The 19,918-nt window shown below is 39.5% G+C and overlaps 1 protein-coding gene across 1 annotated transcript; it reads left to right on the top strand.

The window, feature by feature from the left end:
- The first annotated feature begins 1,765 nt into the window (after nucleotides 1-1,765).
- On the top strand, nucleotides 1,766-15,157 carry alg11 (ALG11 alpha-1,2-mannosyltransferase). The gene is made up of 4 exons (XM_069891754.1): nucleotides 1,766-1,846; nucleotides 8,299-8,532; nucleotides 11,978-12,903; nucleotides 14,233-15,157. The coding sequence occupies exons 1-4, from the start codon at nucleotides 1,809-1,811 to the stop codon at nucleotides 14,517-14,519; spliced, it is 1,485 nt and encodes a 494-aa protein (XP_069747855.1). The 5' UTR covers nucleotides 1,766-1,808; the 3' UTR covers nucleotides 14,520-15,157.
- Nucleotides 15,158-19,918: the final 4,761 nt, after the last annotated feature.

Genomic DNA, 19,918 nt, shown 5'->3' with positions numbered 1-19,918 from the left:
CAGTTTGACCTGCTGAGTTTATCCAGCATCATGTTTTTACATTAATAAAATCTCAGCTTTTCTGACAGCATCCAAGAGAAAGTCACATACAATTTCAAGTAAATTTGAACTGGGTGACATCCTTTCCTGAATTCCTGCTCTGCTATTTTTAAGATGGTCATCATTTCAAGTTCATTTATCATCCAATTGTACACGTGCAATGGGACGAAACAGCGTTCTCCCGTAAAACATGGTCAACACACAGAGACAAACGATACAACTGTACAGTAGTTATGTCTCCAGAATGGAGGACCATCGCCTTCCCAAGATCATGTTATATGGCGAGCTCTCCACTGGCCACCGAGACAGAGGTGCACCAAAGAAGAGGTATAAGGACTGCCTAAAGAAATCTCTTGGTGCCTGCCATATTGACCATTGCCAGAGGGCTGATCTCGCCTCAAACCGTGCATCTTGGCGCCTCACAGTTCGGCGGGCAGCAACCTCCTTTGAAGAAGACCGCAGAGCCCACCTCACTGACAAAAGGCAAAGGAGGAAAAACCCAACACCCAACCAACCAATTTTCCCTTGCAACCGTGTCTGCCTGTCCCACATCAGACTTGTCAGCCACCAAGAAGCCTGCAGCTGACGTGGACATTACCCCTCCAAAAATCTTCGTCCGTGAAGCCAAGCCAAAGAGAGAAGAGAGATGAATGAAAAATTTAAGTCTTTATTTTGAAGTTACTATTAGCAGGTTGACCACCGCCAGTGGGCTGATATCGCCTCAAACCGTGCATCTTGGCGCCTCACAGATCGGCGGGCAGCAACCTCCTTGGAAGAAGACCGCAGAGCCCACCTCTGACAAAAGGCAAAGGAGGAAAAACCCAACACCCAACCCCAACCAACCAATTTTCCCCTGCAACCGTGTCTGCCTGTCCCGCATCGGACTTGTCAGCCACAATCGAACCTGCAGCTGGCGTGGACATTACCCCTCCATAAATCTTCGTCCGCGAAGCGAAGCCAAAGAAAGAATATCCAAATAAATGTTAAACAGACAGTAGAGTGATAGAGGCTATCAGTTTTAATGCCCATGGGGAAGAGTTGATAAACTACCCTGTCCAACTTCGCCGCCAGCATGAGATGTCGAGGAAGCGACGGTGTCAACATAACGTCGAGAGGATGGCAGAACCCCCCCCACCCTGCCAACATCCAACAACTCTGCCAATAACTTGAGGCCTTGCCCGCTTCAGTCTTCTCAGGGAGTGCAGTTATTATTGCACCTTCCTGACAAGAGAGGAGATGTTGAGTGTCCATGATAGGACATTAATTAAGTCTGATGAACTTGGTGCTCTCCACTCTCTCTACTAGAGTGGCTGTTGAATAGTGGAGAGTGGTCATTCCTGGTCCTCCTGAAGTCCACGCAGCAGGGGCGATAGGGAAGTCCTCAGAGCGGGCGCCCACCATCCCGACCATCAACCCTCCGAGGCACCAGCACGTTTACAGGGCGCTGCGCGGAAAAGGCACGAATGGAACTTCTTCCAGCAGAACCGCGGGCGTGAGCGCGTCAGCCCACTCGCCCGTCACTCACCCACCGCTCCTGACGTCACACGCGCTGCGCGTGCTCCTTTGTTGCAACGCCCCTTCGTTGGCGTTGCCATTGTTAAAATGTTCTCTGAGCTCCTATTGGATCTGGAAGGGAGGGAAGGGGTGGCGGTGCTCGGAACTTCCGGGTTAGAGGTGCTCAGAACTTCCGGGTTGGAGGTGCTCGGAACTTCCGGGTTGGAGGTGCTCGGAACTTCCGGGTTGGAGGTCAGTACGCTGCTTTGTCTGTCATGGCGGCCAGCGGGTGGTGTTTGTGTGAGTTTCTGAGGTGAGGCAAGAGACATTTCGTTCTTGGGCACATGAAGGACGCTGAAACTATTCAGCTAAGTCAGGGGATTGGAGGCGGTGAGGAGCACTGTTCAAAAGAGGTGGGAACGTCGGGGGTAACTGAGAAGTGGGCTCTCAATGATGGATTATGCGTCTATTCGTAAACCAGAAAAGATTCACGAGGCCAAGCAGCATCTGTGGAAAGAAAGGCAGGGTTAATATTTTCGGTCCTTTGCCAGAACTCTTCTGTTAGTAGGGACTTTCACTCTGTTTCTGCCTTCACGGATGCTGCTTGAGTGTTTCCATCATGTTCTGTTTGTAGTTAAATTTTCCAGAATTTGCAGCGTTTTCTTTAATATATTCACTTTACAAAGTTGCGATGGATGATAGAACACTGCAGCACAGAACCAGCCCCCTACAACCCTTCTAGTCTGTGTCGATTTGGGTTTTTTTTTTTGCCTAGTCTCAGATCTGCATCCAGTCCATGACCCTCCATACCTCTCCCATCCATGTACCTGTCCAAATTCTTCTTGAATGTTCAGATTGAGCATGCAGTCACCACCTCAGCTGGCAGTTCATTCCTCACTAACACCACTCTGTATAAAGAAGTTCCTTCTCATGATCCCTCTAAACTTTTCCCCTTTCATTCTTAACACGTATTCTCTGGTTCTATAGGTCTGGAAGGTTATGGAATGGGAGTAGGTCAATGGGACTGGTGAAATTGTGGCCAGCACAGACTAGAAGGGCCAAATGGCCTGTTTTCTGTGCTGCAGCATCTACGGCTTGCATCTCACCTACCCTCAGTGGAGGGCCTATCTACATTTACTCTGTCTTTCCCCTCATAATTTTAAATATTTCTATCAAAACTTCCCTCATTCTTCTACACTCCAGGGAATAAAGTCCTAACCTGTTTAACCTTTCCCTGTACTCAGTTCCTGAACATAGGAAGTAGGAATAGGAGTAGGTCAAAAATGGCCCATCGAGCCTGCTCCGCCATTCAATACGATCATGGCTGATCTAATTTATGACCTAACTCCACCTACCTGCCTTCTCCCCATATCCCCTAATTCCTCTATCATGTAAAAATTTATCTAACCAAATTTTAAATATGTTTAATGAAGCAGCCTCAACTACTTCCCTGGTTAGAGAATTCCAAACATTCACAACTCTCTGGGAAAAACTATTTTTCCTCATCTCTAAATCTACTCCCTTGAATCTTGAGACTGTGTCCTCTCGTTTTTGTTTCCCCGGCCAGCTCAAAAAACCTTCCTCCATCTATCCTATCCATACCCTTCATAATCCTATATGTTTCTATAAGATCTCCTCTCATTCTTCTGAACTTGAGTGAATACAATCCCAGACGATTTAATCTTTCTTCATAAGTCAACTCCTTCATCCCAGGGGTCAACCTAGTAAACCTCCTCTGGACCGTCTCCAAAGCCAGTATATCCTTCCTCAAGTATGGAGACCAGAACTGGACACAGTACTCCAGGTGCGGTCTCACCAGTACCTTATACAGTTGCAACATTACCTCCCTACTCCTGAATTCAATTCCTCTAGCGATGAAGGCCAACATTCCATTTGCCTTCTTAATAACCTGCTGCACCTGCAACCTAACTCTTTCCGATTCATGCACAAGCACTCCCAAGTCCCTCTGCACAACAGCATGCTGTAGTTTTTCACCCTTTAACTAATATTCAGCTCTTTTATTTTTCTTGCCAAAGTGGATAATCTCACACTTACTAACATTGTACTCCATCTACCAGACCTTTGCCCACTCATCCAGCTTAACTCTGCAAACTCTCCACATCCTCATTACAATTTGCTCTTCCACTCAATTTGGTGTCATCCGCAAACTTGGCTACACCACATTTTGTCCCCTCCTCCAAGTCATCAATGTAAATGATGAACAGTTGTGGGCCTAACACTGACCCCTGCGGCAACATCCTAGTAAATCTTCTCTGTTCTCTTTCAATCTTATTGATATCTTTCCTGTAGTTAAGTGAACAAATTTGTCCTCACCAATATCTTAAGCAACTTTACCATAACATCCCATACTCAATACTTTGATTTATGAAGGCCAATATGCCAAAAGCTTTCTTTACATCCCTATTCACCAGTAATGGCACTTTCATGTAATTATTTATCTGTATTCCAAGGTCCCTCTGCTCTACTGCACTCCTCAGAGCCCTCCCATTTACTGTGTATGTCCTTTCTTGGTTTGTCCTTCCAAAATAAAACATCTCATAATTGTTTGCATTAAATTCCACCGGCCATCTTCCAGATCCCTCTACTAGCTTTGAAAACCTTCGCTGTCCACAATACCTCCAATCTTAGTGTCACCTGCAAACTTGCTGATCCAATTTACCACATTATCATCCAGATCATTGATATAGATGACAGACAACATGGTCTCAGCACCGATCCATGAGGCACACCACTGCTCACAGGCCTTCAGTCTGGGAATTAATTGTCCACCACCACTCTGCTTCTCCTGTCCATTCATTTTCAAATGTTACTACTTTACCATGAATACCTAGCTTCTGAACCTTCCTTACTAACCTCCTACGTGGAATCTTGTCAAAGGCCTTACTAAAGACCATGTAGACAACATCCACAGCTTTTCCTTCTTTAACTTTCCTGGTAACCTCTCTGAAAAACACAACCTACCACGCACAAAGCCAGGTTGACTATCCTTAATCAGTTTCTGGCTAACCAAATAATTGTATATCTGATCTCTTAGAGCACCTTCCAATAATTTACCTTCTACTAACATCAGACTCACCAGCCTATAATATCTAGGGTTACTTTTAGAGCTTTTTTAAACAACAGAACAATGTGAGCTATTTTCCAGCACCATATCTGTGGCTCAGGACATTTTAAATATTTCTGCCGGAGCCTCTGCAATTTCTACACTAGCCTCCCTCAAGGACCGAGGGAATATCTTGTCAATCCCTGGGGATTTATCCACCCTTTCTTGCTTTAAGATAGCAAGCATTTCCTCCCTTTAATCTGTATAGTTTCCATGACCTCACTGCTTGCTTTCCTTACTTCCCATGAGTCTGTGCCTGTTTCCTGAGTGAATACTGATGAAAAAAATACATTTTTGATCTCCCCATCTCTTGGCTTCAAGGGGATAAATTTTCTCCCTTACTATCCTTTTTCTTCTTAACATACTTGCAGAAACCCTTAGGATTTTCCTTCACATACTTGCAGAAACCCTTAGGATTTTCCTTCACATTGTCTGCCAAAGCAATCTCACGTCTTCGTTTAGCCTTCCCAATTTGTTTCTTGAGGTTTTCTTGGATTTTTTATACCCCTCAGGTACCTCATTTACTCCATGTTGCCTATACCTGATATACACCTCTCTTCTTCTGTACCAGATCCCTAATATTCCTCGAAAACCAAGGTTCCCTATGCCAGCTAACCTTGGCTTTTATCCTGACAGGAACTCTGTACTCTCAAAATTTCACCTTTTAAACTCCTCCACTTACCTTGCACAGCCTTGCCTAAAAGTAACATCCCAATCTTTTCTCATTTCCTCAAAATTGGCCTTTCTCCAATTTAGATTCTCAGTCCAAAGCCCAGACCTATCCTTTTCTATAATTAATTTGAAATTAGTGATTATTATAATCAATGGATCTAAAATGTTCCCCTTCGCATTCTTGTCACCTGTCCTGTCTCAGTCCCTAATAGGAGATCTGATATTGCACTCTAATTGGTATTATTGATTTAGCAAACTTTCCTGAACACATTTGACAAACTCCCAAGTCACCCAACCCTTCTACAGTATGGAAATCCCAGTCGATATGTGGAAAGTTAAAATCTGCTATCATAACCTTGAGTTTTCTGGAGCTGTCTACTTCTATCTCTCTCCAAATTTGCTCTTCCAATTCTTGTTGACTGTTGGGTTGTCTATAATACAGCCCTGTGTGTGGTCATACCTTTCCTATTCCTCTGCTCCACCCAATTTAGCCTCAGTAAACGAGCCCTCTGGTCTGTCCTTCCCAAGCACTGTGGTGATATTTTCTGTGACGAACAATGCTACTCCTCCCCTTTTCATCCCTAATTCTATCGTGTCTAAAGCAATGGAAGTCTGGAACATTGAGCTGCCTCTCCTGCAACCACAGACAATGAAATAATGTCTTAATCCATGTGCCAATCCACGCTCTAAACTTGTTTGCCAATCAACAATACTCCTTGCTTGAGATGGATGCACTTGAGAACATTTCCACCATATACAACCTGTTGACCTCTAACAGTGACCTCCTACTATAGGTTCCCTCTATCTGTTCTAGAACTCTGCTTCCCATCTCCCTGCAAATCTAGTTTAAACCGACCAGACCAACACTAGCAAACCTTCCCGCAAGGAAATTAGTCCACTTCCAGTTCAAATGCAATTTGTCCTGTCAGAACAGGTTCCTCCTTCCCAATAATCCAGAAACCCTCCCTCCTGCACTATGTCTTCAGCCACATTATCCTCCTATTTCCAACCTCACTAGGACAAGCCATGGGTAATGATCCTGAGATCACAACCCTGGAGGTCCTGTCCTTCAATCTAGCAGCCAACTCCCTGAACTCTCCTTGCAGGGGACCTCCTCACCCTTTCTTCTCAATCATTGCTCCCTACATGGACTATGATATCTGGTTGCTCACCCTTCCTCCTGAGAATGCCATGTACTTGATCTGAGATATCATACCAGGGAGGCCACACACCTTTCAGGATACGTTGTCTCTTCCACAGATCCTCTTGGCTGTCCCCCTAACTGTGGAAACCCCTATCAGCTTCCCATCTTAGCCATAGGACCAAACTCTGTGCCAGAGACCTGATCAGGTCCATAGGATTGGCGTGGCCATCTTGATTCCTGTACGCATGCGCAGTGAGCTCGCATATTGGAGTTCAGTTGGCGCCCTGACAATATTGAATTTGTATCCTTAACTCTTGCACGTGCGCCAACCGAACTCCAATATGCGAACCCTTCACGCATGCGCCAACTGAAGACTCGCATATACACACAAGAATCAAGATGGCCGTACCCAACCTATGGACCCCGGGATGCCGAATAACAAGTACACATAATTTGGCTCTTACGTGCCCTTATCCCTGTTAAAGCTTGTCAAATACAACATAAACTGTGTAAATTTTATATTTTTTAAAAATTCAGTCGTATATGTGCGGATGGACGCAAGTTGCATAGGTTGCAAGTCGGGGAGTACCTTGTATTTAATGAGTCAGGTTTTCCTCGGGCAGAAAACTCCTCAGATTTTCTCCTCTCTGGGAAAGGCAGCTCCCCATATCTCCATCCTAGATCTACTCTCTTGAATCCTGAGGCTTTGTTTCCTGGTTCAATGTCTCACCTTGCAGTGGAATCAACTTTCCTGCCTCAATATTGTCTATCCCTCTCATAATTTTATGTTTCCAAAAGAACACCTCTCATACTTCTAGATTCCAATGAGTATCATCCCACGTAACTTAATCTCTCCTCATTGGTTAATCTCCTTATCTTCGGAAACTGCTTAGTGAACCTCCTTTGCACCACCTCTAAAGCAAGTATATTTTTTCCCAAGAGACCAGAACTGCACATTATTCTCCAGGGTCAGCCTCACCAATACCTTATACAGTTGAAGCAGAACTTACCTGCTCTTAAATTCAAACCCTCCAGCAATGAAGGCCCAATAATTTCCTCAGCACTACATTTTTAGTAATAGCGATTGTACCAAGGTCCTCACCTCCCTTCACATCCTTAACATTACTCTTTAACTTGTTAAAGGTGTCTTCCATCATGTCTCCTCATCTTCCAAGGGACCTTTGTTCACTTTAACCACTCTTTTCCTCTTTATATAATTATAAAAACTTTGCCTGTTTTTATATTTTCATAATTATCTTCCCTTTATTGCTTGCATTGTATTTTATTTATTTTATTGCTTTTATTACATGTGGGTAATAAAAGGCAGATCCAATTAACCAAAAGACTCCGCTGAACAGCATTTATCTAGGAAGTGTTTAAAACAGTGGTTCTCAACCTTTTTCTTTCCAATCACATACCACTTTAAGTATTCCCTATGCCATCGGTGCTCTGTGATTAGTCAGGGATTGCTTAAGGTGGTATGTGGGTGGATAAAAAAAAGGTTGAAACCACTGTTTTAATCGTACCTAATTGGTTCGTTAAGTGCACGGTTTCATAACTCCAAAGGAAATGGGCCAATGACAATTTTCTCAAACCAAATGTTTCAGTAACAATTGGGTCTAGAGCAGTGATTCTGAACCTTCTCTTCCCACTCACATGCCACCTTAAGCAATCACAGAGCACTTATGGCATAGGGATTACTTAAAGCGGTATGTGAGTGGCAAAAAAAAGGTTGAGAACCATCGAGTGGTGGCAAGAAAAGTTCAGTTAATGTGGGAATTTTATAATTTGTTTCAAGGTGTTGATAACATGTTCTTTCTAATAGGTTTGCTTTTTCGTTGATCGTCCCTGTACTTTTTGCAACTGCTGGCTTATCATTCATCCTCCTTGTTACTTTGCTGTATGTACGATTCTGGATCTGTCCAAAGAAGAAAATATCACAAATTCCAGAGAAAGGTGTCAAGAAATCTTTGGTGGTGGCATTCTTTCACCCATACTGCAATGCTGGGGGTGGAGGAGAGCGAGTGTTGTGGTGTGCAATAAGAGCATTACAGAAAAGGTGAGTCCCAATTATTTCATGTAGAGTCTGGAATTGGCATTTTGTTTATAAAATGTATCGGAATATTTGGGTTTTTTTTCTAAATTATTAAGTAAATTGTGAAAGTCACTTTAATTGTGACCACTGAATGAAATAGTAAAAAGCAAATTTATAACTTAATAAGTTTCTTATCTTGGGATCTTACCTTTGTTCTTCCCTATTCGTGATCCTTTTTCAGCCCAGCAACATGTCTGACTCAGCATTGTTTTTCTTGTAAATTTCTGTGAATTACCATTTCCTTTAACCCAGTGGTCCTCAACCTTTTCCTTTCCACTCACATACCACTTTAAGTAACGCATATGCCAAAAGTGCTCTGTAATTAGTAAGGGATTGCTTAAGGTGGTATGTGAGTGGAAAGAAAAAGGTTGAGAACCACTGCTCTAACCCATCATTGGAGATTGTATGGAACCTAAGAACTGGAACTTCAAATCTGAACCTCTCTAATACATTTCTTCAAGCCTATCTCCTATATCATTATCACGGGCTGAAATAACAGGGAGTATGTACAAAACCTTGAAAAGGTCCTAAGCAGATTGCAACAGGCCAACGTACAATTACGACAGGATAAGTGTGTCTTCATGCTGCCCTCAGTGATGTACTTGGGATTTACAATAGACGAGGGGATACGAATGGTTCCGGTGACCACAGAAGCTGTTTGCAATGCCCCACATCCAACCAACAAGTCAGAATTACAGTCCTTTCTAGGGCTATTGGAAACATATCTCTAACATGTCTACCCTATGCAGCCCCCTAAACCGCTTACTTAAGAAGGATCAAAAATTGTACTGGAATACAGAAATGCTACGGGCCAAGGCCAACACATGGAAATAGCCTTCCAGACCCCGGCATTGGATTCATGTAGACTTTGCGGGGCCATTCGTGGGAGAGACTTTCCTTATAGCAGTGGATGAACATTCCAAATGATCAGTAGTTTCATATATGAAAAGCACCAAAACCTATTGAACATCTACAGGCTATGTTTGCCATATACAGGTTACTTCACGAATTGGTCACGGACAATGGGCCCTAGTTTACATCAGAACCTTTTAAGAGATTGATGTGTGACAACAATATCAGACATATTTTGTCGGCACCTTATCACCCAAGTACGAATGGGGAGGCAGAACGCTTTGTGCAAACATTCAAAAAGGTGATGAAAACCACAAGATTGCAGATTTCCTATTGGGGTACAGAAACACACTGCATTCTACCACAAAGCACACTCAAGCGGAATTGATGTTTGGCCGCAACCCGTGGACAAGACTGTCCACAGTTCCCCCTGATTTGGGCCTCAGTGTAGAAAAATCCATATCGCCACAAACCTTACCTAGAGCACTGGAGGAGAGCAAGAGAGTACTGGCACAAGATAACAGACAATACAAAGACCCATGGGTGGTAGGGGTGATCCTACAAAAGTTGAGCCCTGCTCATACTCTGTCCTAGTGGAAGACAGACTTAGGAAACGATACATTGACACTAAAGTCCACGAACTACCTCACAACCTGGAGGAGGTAGAACCAGGCCTGCCACGGCAATCCAACCCCTTGAGCCAAGTGAAAGAGGAGCGGAGATGGATAGCCAAGTAACTGTGACAATCAGCCCAGCATGTAGAACCCCAGAGGCCAACGAAGACCGGCAGTCGTTATCGACCTGACTATCTATGAGTCCCACTCATAACAGCCCTGAGCAAATACAGGTCCAGCGTGCCACACTAATGCAGTCCAAGAGAGAAAGAAGACCACCTGAGTGCTTTAAGGACTTGGTTCCATAATTATTATTAAGTTCCTTTCCGTATTATAATCACTCAGTATATGTACCCTAATTCTCACTAGTAGTCATAGGCCTGATGTAATAATGGTAGTTAGAGGGGACCCATTTGATATTTATTGCACAGGGAAGGGGAAAAAAATGTTGTGTCATGATGTCTCCCCTCCATATTTATATCTCTGTATGTCAGTAGCTATGTTAGTCTGATGGTATTAAAGAATTAGAAAGGCACCACATCTCCGAGTCCTAATTGTGTAAGTGCATACACAACAACAATAATCTATTACTCCACAGCAGGTCCAATTAACACCTACTTGTGAAGTCTCTATAGGCATTCTTCAAAGTTTTTGCAAAGGCACTCGGAGCCTGGACTGTCTGGCTTGAGCAGAGCTCTGGCATTTTAAATGAGGTCTGTTTTGTGAAGTGTTTGTGACCTACACTACCCCCACAATCTATCTCTTAAGTATTTAATTTATAAATTGAAAAATTGTTTTTCATTAGTTTCAACTTTAAAGCTCTGGTTGTGTTGCAGACATCAAAAATCTCACTCAAAAAAAAAAACCCTACACCCGCTGATGCACCAGTATAATTTTATTAACAATTAAATCTTAAATTAAGACTATGAAGAAAATATAATGTACAGTTTTGAGGTACTCACTAACTGAATCAAACAAGATCCTGAAGAATCCTGATGGGGTGAACACATCTCTTGTGAGAAGACCTGGAAATAAGAGTTTTCTCCATTTAAGACAAAGATGAGGCAAATACCTAAATTGAACAATAGCACTTAAACTAATATCCATAAAGCAATAACCAATGACTTCTAGTCCTAATTTTGCTGATTGCATAAAAAAAGTAAATTTACTGACATGCATCAAAGATGCAACTCAGCCATGGCCTTTTAAAATGGGGGTCCATGCAGTGCAGATATTTCCAAGACTTCCATGTCCTTTCCCCTCCGAGATAACCTGGAAATTTCTCAGAAAGTAAAAAATGAAAGTAAGTAAATATATTTCTATTGTCTATTTACAAGCAGAGCAGAACTGTAAATAAAAAATCACTATGAGATATACTGCACTGAAACAGGGCTCCCATTCTTTGATGCACTTGCAAACTATTGTAACAGAAAGTAAAATAACACACAATGCATAATAGAAGCATGTTGGAGCCTGGTGCCTGATTATTAAACTAGTGTTGTTGCTGGTTTCTATCTCTGTACAGCAGACTATTCTGTTTAGCAAAAATAGATTCAAAAATCAAAGATTACGTACCATTAAGAGTCAGTGCTATTACTGTGGAAATCCATAAATCAAGCATTAGTAATTCAAGAACTATCCAAACAGTGCAAACCTTTCCATAATGTCGTGGATGCTGGAGCAGATTTCTGCAGCAAATTATTTCAATAGATGTAGTGATTTCAATTATGCTTTATGAACTAATTCTTTGTAACCAAAATTAAGACTGATTTTAACGTGCATCATTGGATTAATTTTGTGATAAATATAGCTGATAACATTTTTCCTTGTATCAGAACTATCGAGTATGATACAAGCTATTTTCCATAAATATGTTGGTATTTATAAAAGTGATACATTTTGTAGGCCACATTCTAATTTTTATATTTTGTTGAAATTCACAGGTACAGCAATATTAAAATTCTCATTTATACTGGCGATCATGATGTTACAGATGAAGAAATAGTAGCTGGAACTTACAGACGATTCAATATCAAACTGCCCCAACCTGTTCAGTTTATTTTCCTTGAAAGGCGATATCTTGTGGAAGCCAAGTTTTATCCATACTTTACTCTACTAGGTCAAAGTCTGGGATCTGTTTTGCTTGGATGGGAGGCTCTTATGAAATGTGTTCCTGACATCTTTATAGATTCCATGGGCTATGCATATGTGCTTCCGCTGTTCAAGTACTTGGGTGGCTGCCGAGTAGGATGCTACGTTCACTATCCTACTATTAGCACAGACATGCTTTCGGTGGTGAAGAACAGGAATCCAAACTTTAACAATGCTACTTTTATATCGAACAATCCTATACTGAGCAATCTCAAACTTGTGTACTACTACATTTTTGCTTGGCTATATGGATTGGTTGGTTCCTGCAGTGACGTTATAATGGTAAATTCCACATGGACTCTGAATCATATTCTTGCACTTTGGAAAGCTGGTGACCGGACCCACGTTGTCTGTCCACCTTGTGATGTTCACACGTTCTTAGATATTCCATTAGAAGATGACAGTAAAAAGAAACATCATTCCATTGTTTCAGTTGGGCAGTTTCGTCCTGAGAAGAACCATGCTCTACAAATTAAAGCTTTCCATCGCTTCCTTCAGAAGTCGACTCATAAGTGTGAAGTGAAGCTAATACTGATTGGAGGCTGCCGCAATGTTGAGGATGAAGAGCGAGTATCTTGCTTAAAAAAAATTTGTGAGAATTTGGGAGTAAAAGACAATGTTGAGTTTATGATTAACATTTCATTTGAAGAACTTAAAAAATATCTGTCTGAAGCTACTATTGGACTGCATACCATGTGGAATGAACATTTTGGTATAGGTGAGGATGTTATATAATTAAATACTTCTTTCTTATTTTGATTTAGACTATTTTGAAGTATAAAGTTGTATAATAATATTTTGAGCTTAGATTCATAGAGAGTTTTTTAAGTGCTTAAGGGATTATCTAAACAAGCAAAATTTGTAGTTTTATCTGCAACACAATGCTGTACTTGGACACAAAACACTTAATGACATAACACTTAATGTTTATGGAGGATTGAGTTGATGCAACTGAAATAAGTACAGGTGATTAAACAATAGGACAAACAAATTTTCCTGTGTCCAAGATGATCTCCATCTTGGAACAAATACTCTGTCAGCTAAAAGTGAAAAGTTGATCTACATGAGTCATCCTGTAATTTGTGCTCAATTGTAACCATAGTAGTTGTTGAATTACTGAATCAATTTGGTTCTTTTTTTAAAAAAAAATGATTAAATTCCTGCTAATTAATTAAACTAAAAGAGGTAATTCGGTCAGGTAGTAATTGCTTTTGCCATTAATTCAATTGGAGGAATAGATCGAGATTGGAATACAGGTACACAATCCTTTATCCAGATATCTAAGATCCGGAAAGCTCCAAAATCTGGCAAGTGGGGAGAGAGATGGCAGCGCGAGTCGGGTGGGTGAAGGGGAGAGTCCAGCAGCGCAAGTCGAGCGGGCGAGGGGGGAGTCTGGCAGCACCAGTCGGGCAGGAGAGGAGTGAGGGGGTGGGGGGGAGAGACTGACAGCGCGAGTCGGGCAGGCGAGGAGTGGGGAGAGACCGGCAGCACGAGTCAGGTGGGGAGACGGGAGTACAACTGGAAGGGGGTAGGGGTGGATAACTAGGGTTGCCTTAAATCTGGGTTTCCAAAATCCAGAACACACTGTCCCCCAAGGGTTCCGGATAAAGGATTGTATACCTGTACGTCCACTGGGATTTTTAAGTGTGCGTGCTTGTGGTGGGGTTTTTTTAAAGTGTTACAAGGTGCAGCTAAAATCTCATCAATAATTGAAAGGAAAAATGAGATGTGATTTTAAAAAAAGATTGAAATTTCATCTAGTTAAGAAAAATGGAGAGGAATACATATAGAATGAGGCCAGAATAGTACCTTGTTGATTGGCGTTTGGTGAGGTTGGATAATCCACTTCAGGCAGCGATGCATCATGAAATTTCTGTGTAGGTGGAGCCTATAAAAAGGATTATGGGAAGGAAATTTATCGTCTATAGGCCGGTGCAGGATTAAAATATTAAATTTGCAAAGAGATGACTGGAGTTTCTGCTGCTGTTATAAATTTACTTTCATCACTGCATTGTATTTTAATCATTTTTTTTTCTCTTTTTAATAGGTGTGGTGGAATGCATGGCTGCAGGAACTGTTATTCTGGCCCATAATTCAGGAGGACCCAAGCTTGATATTGTGGTACCTTATGATGGAGGAGCAACAGGTTTCCTGGCAGACAGTGAAGAAAGTTATGCCAATGCTGTACATACCATTTTAGCACTATCACCTGAAAAGAGGATGGAGATTAGAAGTAATGCACGTCAGTCTGTGAGCAGATTCTCTGACCATGAGTTTGAAACATCATTTATATCCATTTTGGAACCATTTTTTTTAGCCCAAGATGTATATTAAATGTGTTTAAATATTAATTCCTGGTAGAGATTATCATTAAACAATATATATGTAAATAATGACTCTTGCTTGAAGGGGGAGTGAAAGACAATGCACAGTATTGCAGTAGTTTGTATATATTTGAAAATGTTTACTTTATGTATTGGAAGTAAAAGGGAAATCAAGACTTACACTATTTATATTAGTAAATCTAATCACAGGGAAAAAGTCTGTTCAGATCAGGTCTGTTATTGTTCTCAATAAGTTAATTTGCATTCTTTGCTCTTTCTGTCTGTACAACAAATTCACAGAAGTGTGAATTAATAACTGCGAAATGTGCAGTGGACATAAAACTTTAATAATAAACTATACTTGCCATTCATGTTGGATGAAGATCAGATAGGGGGTAATTTGTTGGACTGTGGAAGGACGTGCAAAGGAGCAGCAACAGATGGACCTAAGATTGTGCTGTCAATCTGGTGAAGCAGCAGCATCTAACATAACACTTGTGAAACAGATCAAGTCAAAAATGACAATAGACAACAAAACCTGCTAACAAGAGACAGTAAGTAGCTCCTTCTTTCTTTTTCAATATTTTTATTGGTTTCATCAAATAAATGTTACGTAGGTACATGACAATAAAATAATATATTAATAAATCTTATATCATGATAAAAATGGTATTGAAACCAATTACATTGAAAAGAAGTTAAAAAACCACTAATTATCAATCCCCTCCCTTTGGAGGCTTCTGGCTTAACATAAACATTCCACTACTAATAATAAAAAAGATAAACAATGGGGTTAAAAACAAAAAACTAATTAAGCTTACAAATTTTGAAAATAATTAAGAAAGGAACCCCATAAAGAAACAAAGTTAAGATTCATTTCAGTAGTGGAACATCTAATTTTTTCCAAAGTCAGACATGCCATCATATTAGGCAACCATTGAATGAGGTAGGAGGGACAACCATTGAATGAGGTAGGAGGGACAGCATATTTCCATCTCATTAATATGGCCCTTTTAGCTATAAGGGAGGTGAGGGCAACTGCATGTGATTGTGGAATATCTAATTTTTTCCAAAGTCAGACATGCCATCATATTAGGCAACCATTGAATGAGGTAGGAGGGACAGCATCTTTCCATCTCATTAATATGGCCCAGGGCAACTGCATGTGATTGTGAAGCAGTCACTATCAAACCTGTTGGCCCACTTATTCCAAAGAGAACAAGAGAAGGATTTGGAGTCACGGTAATATTAAGAACTAAAGACAAGGTAAGAAATACCCCTTCTCAAAAATTGGAAAGAGAAGGATGTAACCAGAACATATGGTACAATGAAGCTTCTTCTGTACTACATTTATCACATTTAGAGGAGAGATTAGAATAGTATTTAATCAATTGGACTTTGGAATAGTGGGCCTGGTGTACTACCCTAAATTGTAATAATGAATGTCTAGCACAAAGAGAGGATGAATGCACTCGCTTCAAAATAGAATTCCATGTCGTTTCAGAAAATTACTTGAAAATCCTGTTCCCATAGTTTTTTCATTTTATCCAGGGAATTGTCCAGAATTTAGAAGTAATTCTCAAAGGCCAGAAACCACCCCTTTATAATTAAGTTGGAAATTATAAATCATCCCTATCATATTAAGTCCCAGGTCTTCAGGGAGCTTCAAAATAAAAGAAGTCAAAAAGCTCCTAACTTGTTAATAACAAAAAAAAGTGATGTCTAGATATTATAAATTTGGTAGATAATTGTTCAAAAGAGGCAAGATTTTGGTCAGTAAAAATATCTAAAAAGGATTGGATAGATAAATTTGACCAATGATGGTAGCTGGTATCTTGAACTGAAGGTAAATAGGAATTACCTAAAATAGGATTAATTAGTAAGAAACTATGGTACCCAAAATGTTTCTTAAATTGAAGTCAGATTCTCAGTGTATGTCTAACAACAAAATTAGCAGTTAATTTGGAAGCACAAAAGGGTAAAGCTGCTCCAAGAGAATACCATTTGGTGGATTTAATTTCTAAGTTAATCCATCTTGAAGCTCCTGTTTTCCTTTTGATGAATCCAAAACAATTATATTTAATATTAGCTGCCCAATAATTAAAACTAAAGTTATGTAATGAGAAGCCCCTGTTCTTTTTAATATTTTGAAGGAATTTTTTTAAGACGTGTGCTTAATTTTCCATATTAAAGAAGATATGATAGAATACAATGAATCAAAAAAGAATTTGGGAACAAAGACAGCTGCAGCTTGAAAAAATATATAAAAATTTAGGAAGGAATATTCATCTTGATAATATTGTGGGTCCAATTAATGTCATTGAAAGAGGGGACTTCTTGGCATGACTCATTAAGGTAAGAAAATTTTCTTTAAACAAATTATTGAATTTCTTGGCAATGGTAATACCTAGAAAGTTGAACTGATTTTTAGCTAATTTAAAAGGAATAGAGGAATCTAAAGAGCAGGAAAAACTCAAAACGAACACCTCACTCTTCAGCAAATTCAGTTTATATCCTGAAAGTAGCCTGAATTGATAAAGAAGTGATCAAATACAATCAATTGGTAACGATTCAATATATAAAACAAAAGATATTCTTTATAAAGAGACACCTTATGAACACTTCCTGCTCTTGTGATTCCTGAAATATCAGCAGATTGCCAAAAAGCCACTGCTAGAGGTTCTAAAGCCAAATTAAATAATAATGGACTTAAAGGACATCCCTGTCTGGTACTTAAAAGGTTTTGATTTAATGGAGTTAGTAAAGATTGAAGCTGTAGGAGATAAATATATCAGTTTAGTCCAATTTATAAATTGGGGACCAAAATTAAATTTCTCTAACACACTGAATAAGTATTCTCATTCTACTCTATCAAAGGCTTTTTCAGCATCTAAGGAAATAATACATTCAGAGGACAAACTATATGAGAATAAAGAATGTCTAGCAAATGACAAATATTGTAAGAAACATCTTTTAATAAACCCAGTTGATTCTCAGAAATGACTGGGTATAATGTTCTCTAACTTATGAGCTAAAATCTTAGTATCTTGGTGTCAATATTTAATAGGGAAATTGGTCAGTTGGAGAAAAAGTCTTAAGAAAAATTGAGGCTTCATAAAAAGTTTTTGGCAACTTCCCACTAACTAAGGATTGAATGAAGACAGAATCCAAATGGGGTATCAGTAAATGGGAAAATGATTTATAAAACCTCGCTGGGAAGCCATCAGAGCCAGGGACCTTACCAGAGTGCAAAGAGTTAATAGCTGCTGCAATCTCCTGCTCAGAATTAGGCTGTTCCAGCTTTATTCTCTGAAGAAACTACGAACAGTCAAACTATTCAGGAATTGCTGAAAGAATTTCGGTCTTTGATCAAATCAAACCTGTACAACTTAAGAGTAAAACAGAGAAAGTGTAATTTATTTCAACATGATCATTAGTAACCTTACCATCATATCTACAAATCTTAGTAATAAGTCATCTAGCTGTATAATTTTTTAATTAATAAAGTTTTCCTGCCTTTTCTTCATGCATGTAGAATTTAGATATACATTTTTAAAGTTGTGTATGTATATGGTAAGTAAGAACAAAGTCGTGTTTAGTTTTCAGTTTGTCCATTTAAAAAAAAGATCCAGTTTTGGATTTAAGGCATATTGGCAAATCATCTTTCAGAATTAGTCTTTTTAATGTTAACCATCAATGAAATAATTTGACCTCTAATATAAGCTTTAAAAGCATCCTAAATTACTAAAATGGAACCCTCCAGAGAGGAGTTTTTACTAAAAAAAGTGATTAGAATTTCAAAAAAAAATCAGGATCTGATAATAAAACTATTCAAATGCCACCTCTTAGTAATTCTAGGTACATCTGGGATATTAATAGACAAAATCACTGGAGAGTGGTCAGAAAAAGTCAACAAAGTAATTAATACATGAATATATATGGTGGACTTTAGAAAAAAAATTCCTTATCATCAAGATGAAGAAATCCCTATATGTTATTTTTTCTAATGGAATACATTTATTCATTTCTATATACCATTGTTGTATTTTCAGATTATCTTCCAATTTCCAGGTTGACATAATACATTTTTTTGCTACGGCTAGGGCTATCTTAACAAATCTTTTTTGTGCATCCTCCAAATCAATTCCAAATTCTTTGTTTTTTATGTTACTTAGGAGAAAGATCTCTGGATTCTTTGGTATATTGTTTTCTGTTATTTTATTTAATATCTGGTTGAGATCATCCCAAAATTTTTCTACTCTCTCACATATAGTTTAAGAAATAATATTGAAATATTCGAACAAGTATGGGAGCCTTACATTAAATACAATAGCGAAAACCTACCGGGGACAAACATTACCTAAGTTGAAGGAAGGAGAAGGAAAGAAAAGAATGGACTCAGTAGAATTTCTGGTGTATTTTTGTTGAATGACAACATTGTCTGACTGGTTTAATGCAACCTAGATTGTATACCTAAAATGGATGAGGGGGGGGGTGGGGGGTGGCTTGGGAGGAGGGAGGGGGGGGAGAAAAAGTCACTGTATATGTGTGAAAAAGAAAAAGTGTATATCATGGCTAATGTGATTTATGGTGTGAAAAATAAAAAATTTAAAAAAAAGATGAAGAAATCCCCAAATATCAATAACCCCAGATTGTTACATAAAAGAATTTATAAGTATAGCTGACTTATTTAAGCTAGCAATTTTATGAGACAAGCAGTCAAGTACTGGGTCAAGCTAACAGTTTAAGTTGCTGCCTATTCAAATCTGGGAAAAGCGGTGTTCAAAAAAATTTGGGTCATCAGTAAATGTTAACGAAGATGTAAAGTTTCTTATATAGTTTACCAGACAATATAAGAAAACAACCATTAATGTTGGTGAATACCTCTTGTTTAATGAACAGCACCGATTTATCGATCAAGATGAAACACCCCTAGATTTAGTCAAAAATGCTGAGTGGAATTGCTGTCCCTTCCAAAAGTTCAAAAATCATGAGGTATCAGGTAGACCAAAATGTGTTTCTTGTAAGAGAATAATCTCAGGTTGAAACTTTCTTATATGAGAAAAGTCCTTTCAGCGTTTAACCAGATGGTTCAACCCCACAATATTCCTCGACAAGCCCTTAATACCTTTGGCCATCTGATAAAGTAAAAGTCAACAATACAAACATTTTTAAACTGATGGCATGCCCAATAATAAATAGCTAATATAGCCTCTCAAAAAATCCCATACTAGACTAACCTCTTCCCCACCATCCCCTACCCCAGACCATGAACCCCCACTGTTTATGGCAGCAGCTCACAGACAAAACAATATCCCCAAAACTCTCTGCTGGCAGTAATCCCAGAATTATAAATAAAAGATAAGGAAGCTCACACAGGTCCAAAACTATTGATCTACTTAAAAATAT

Source organism: Narcine bancroftii, chromosome 7, assembly GCF_036971445.1.
Source record: "Narcine bancroftii isolate sNarBan1 chromosome 7, sNarBan1.hap1, whole genome shotgun sequence".
Taxonomy (NCBI): Eukaryota; Metazoa; Chordata; class Chondrichthyes; order Torpediniformes; family Narcinidae; genus Narcine; species Narcine bancroftii.
The sequence above is the reverse complement of the archived record's forward strand: the minus strand, read 5'-3'. Positions and strand labels throughout refer to the sequence as shown.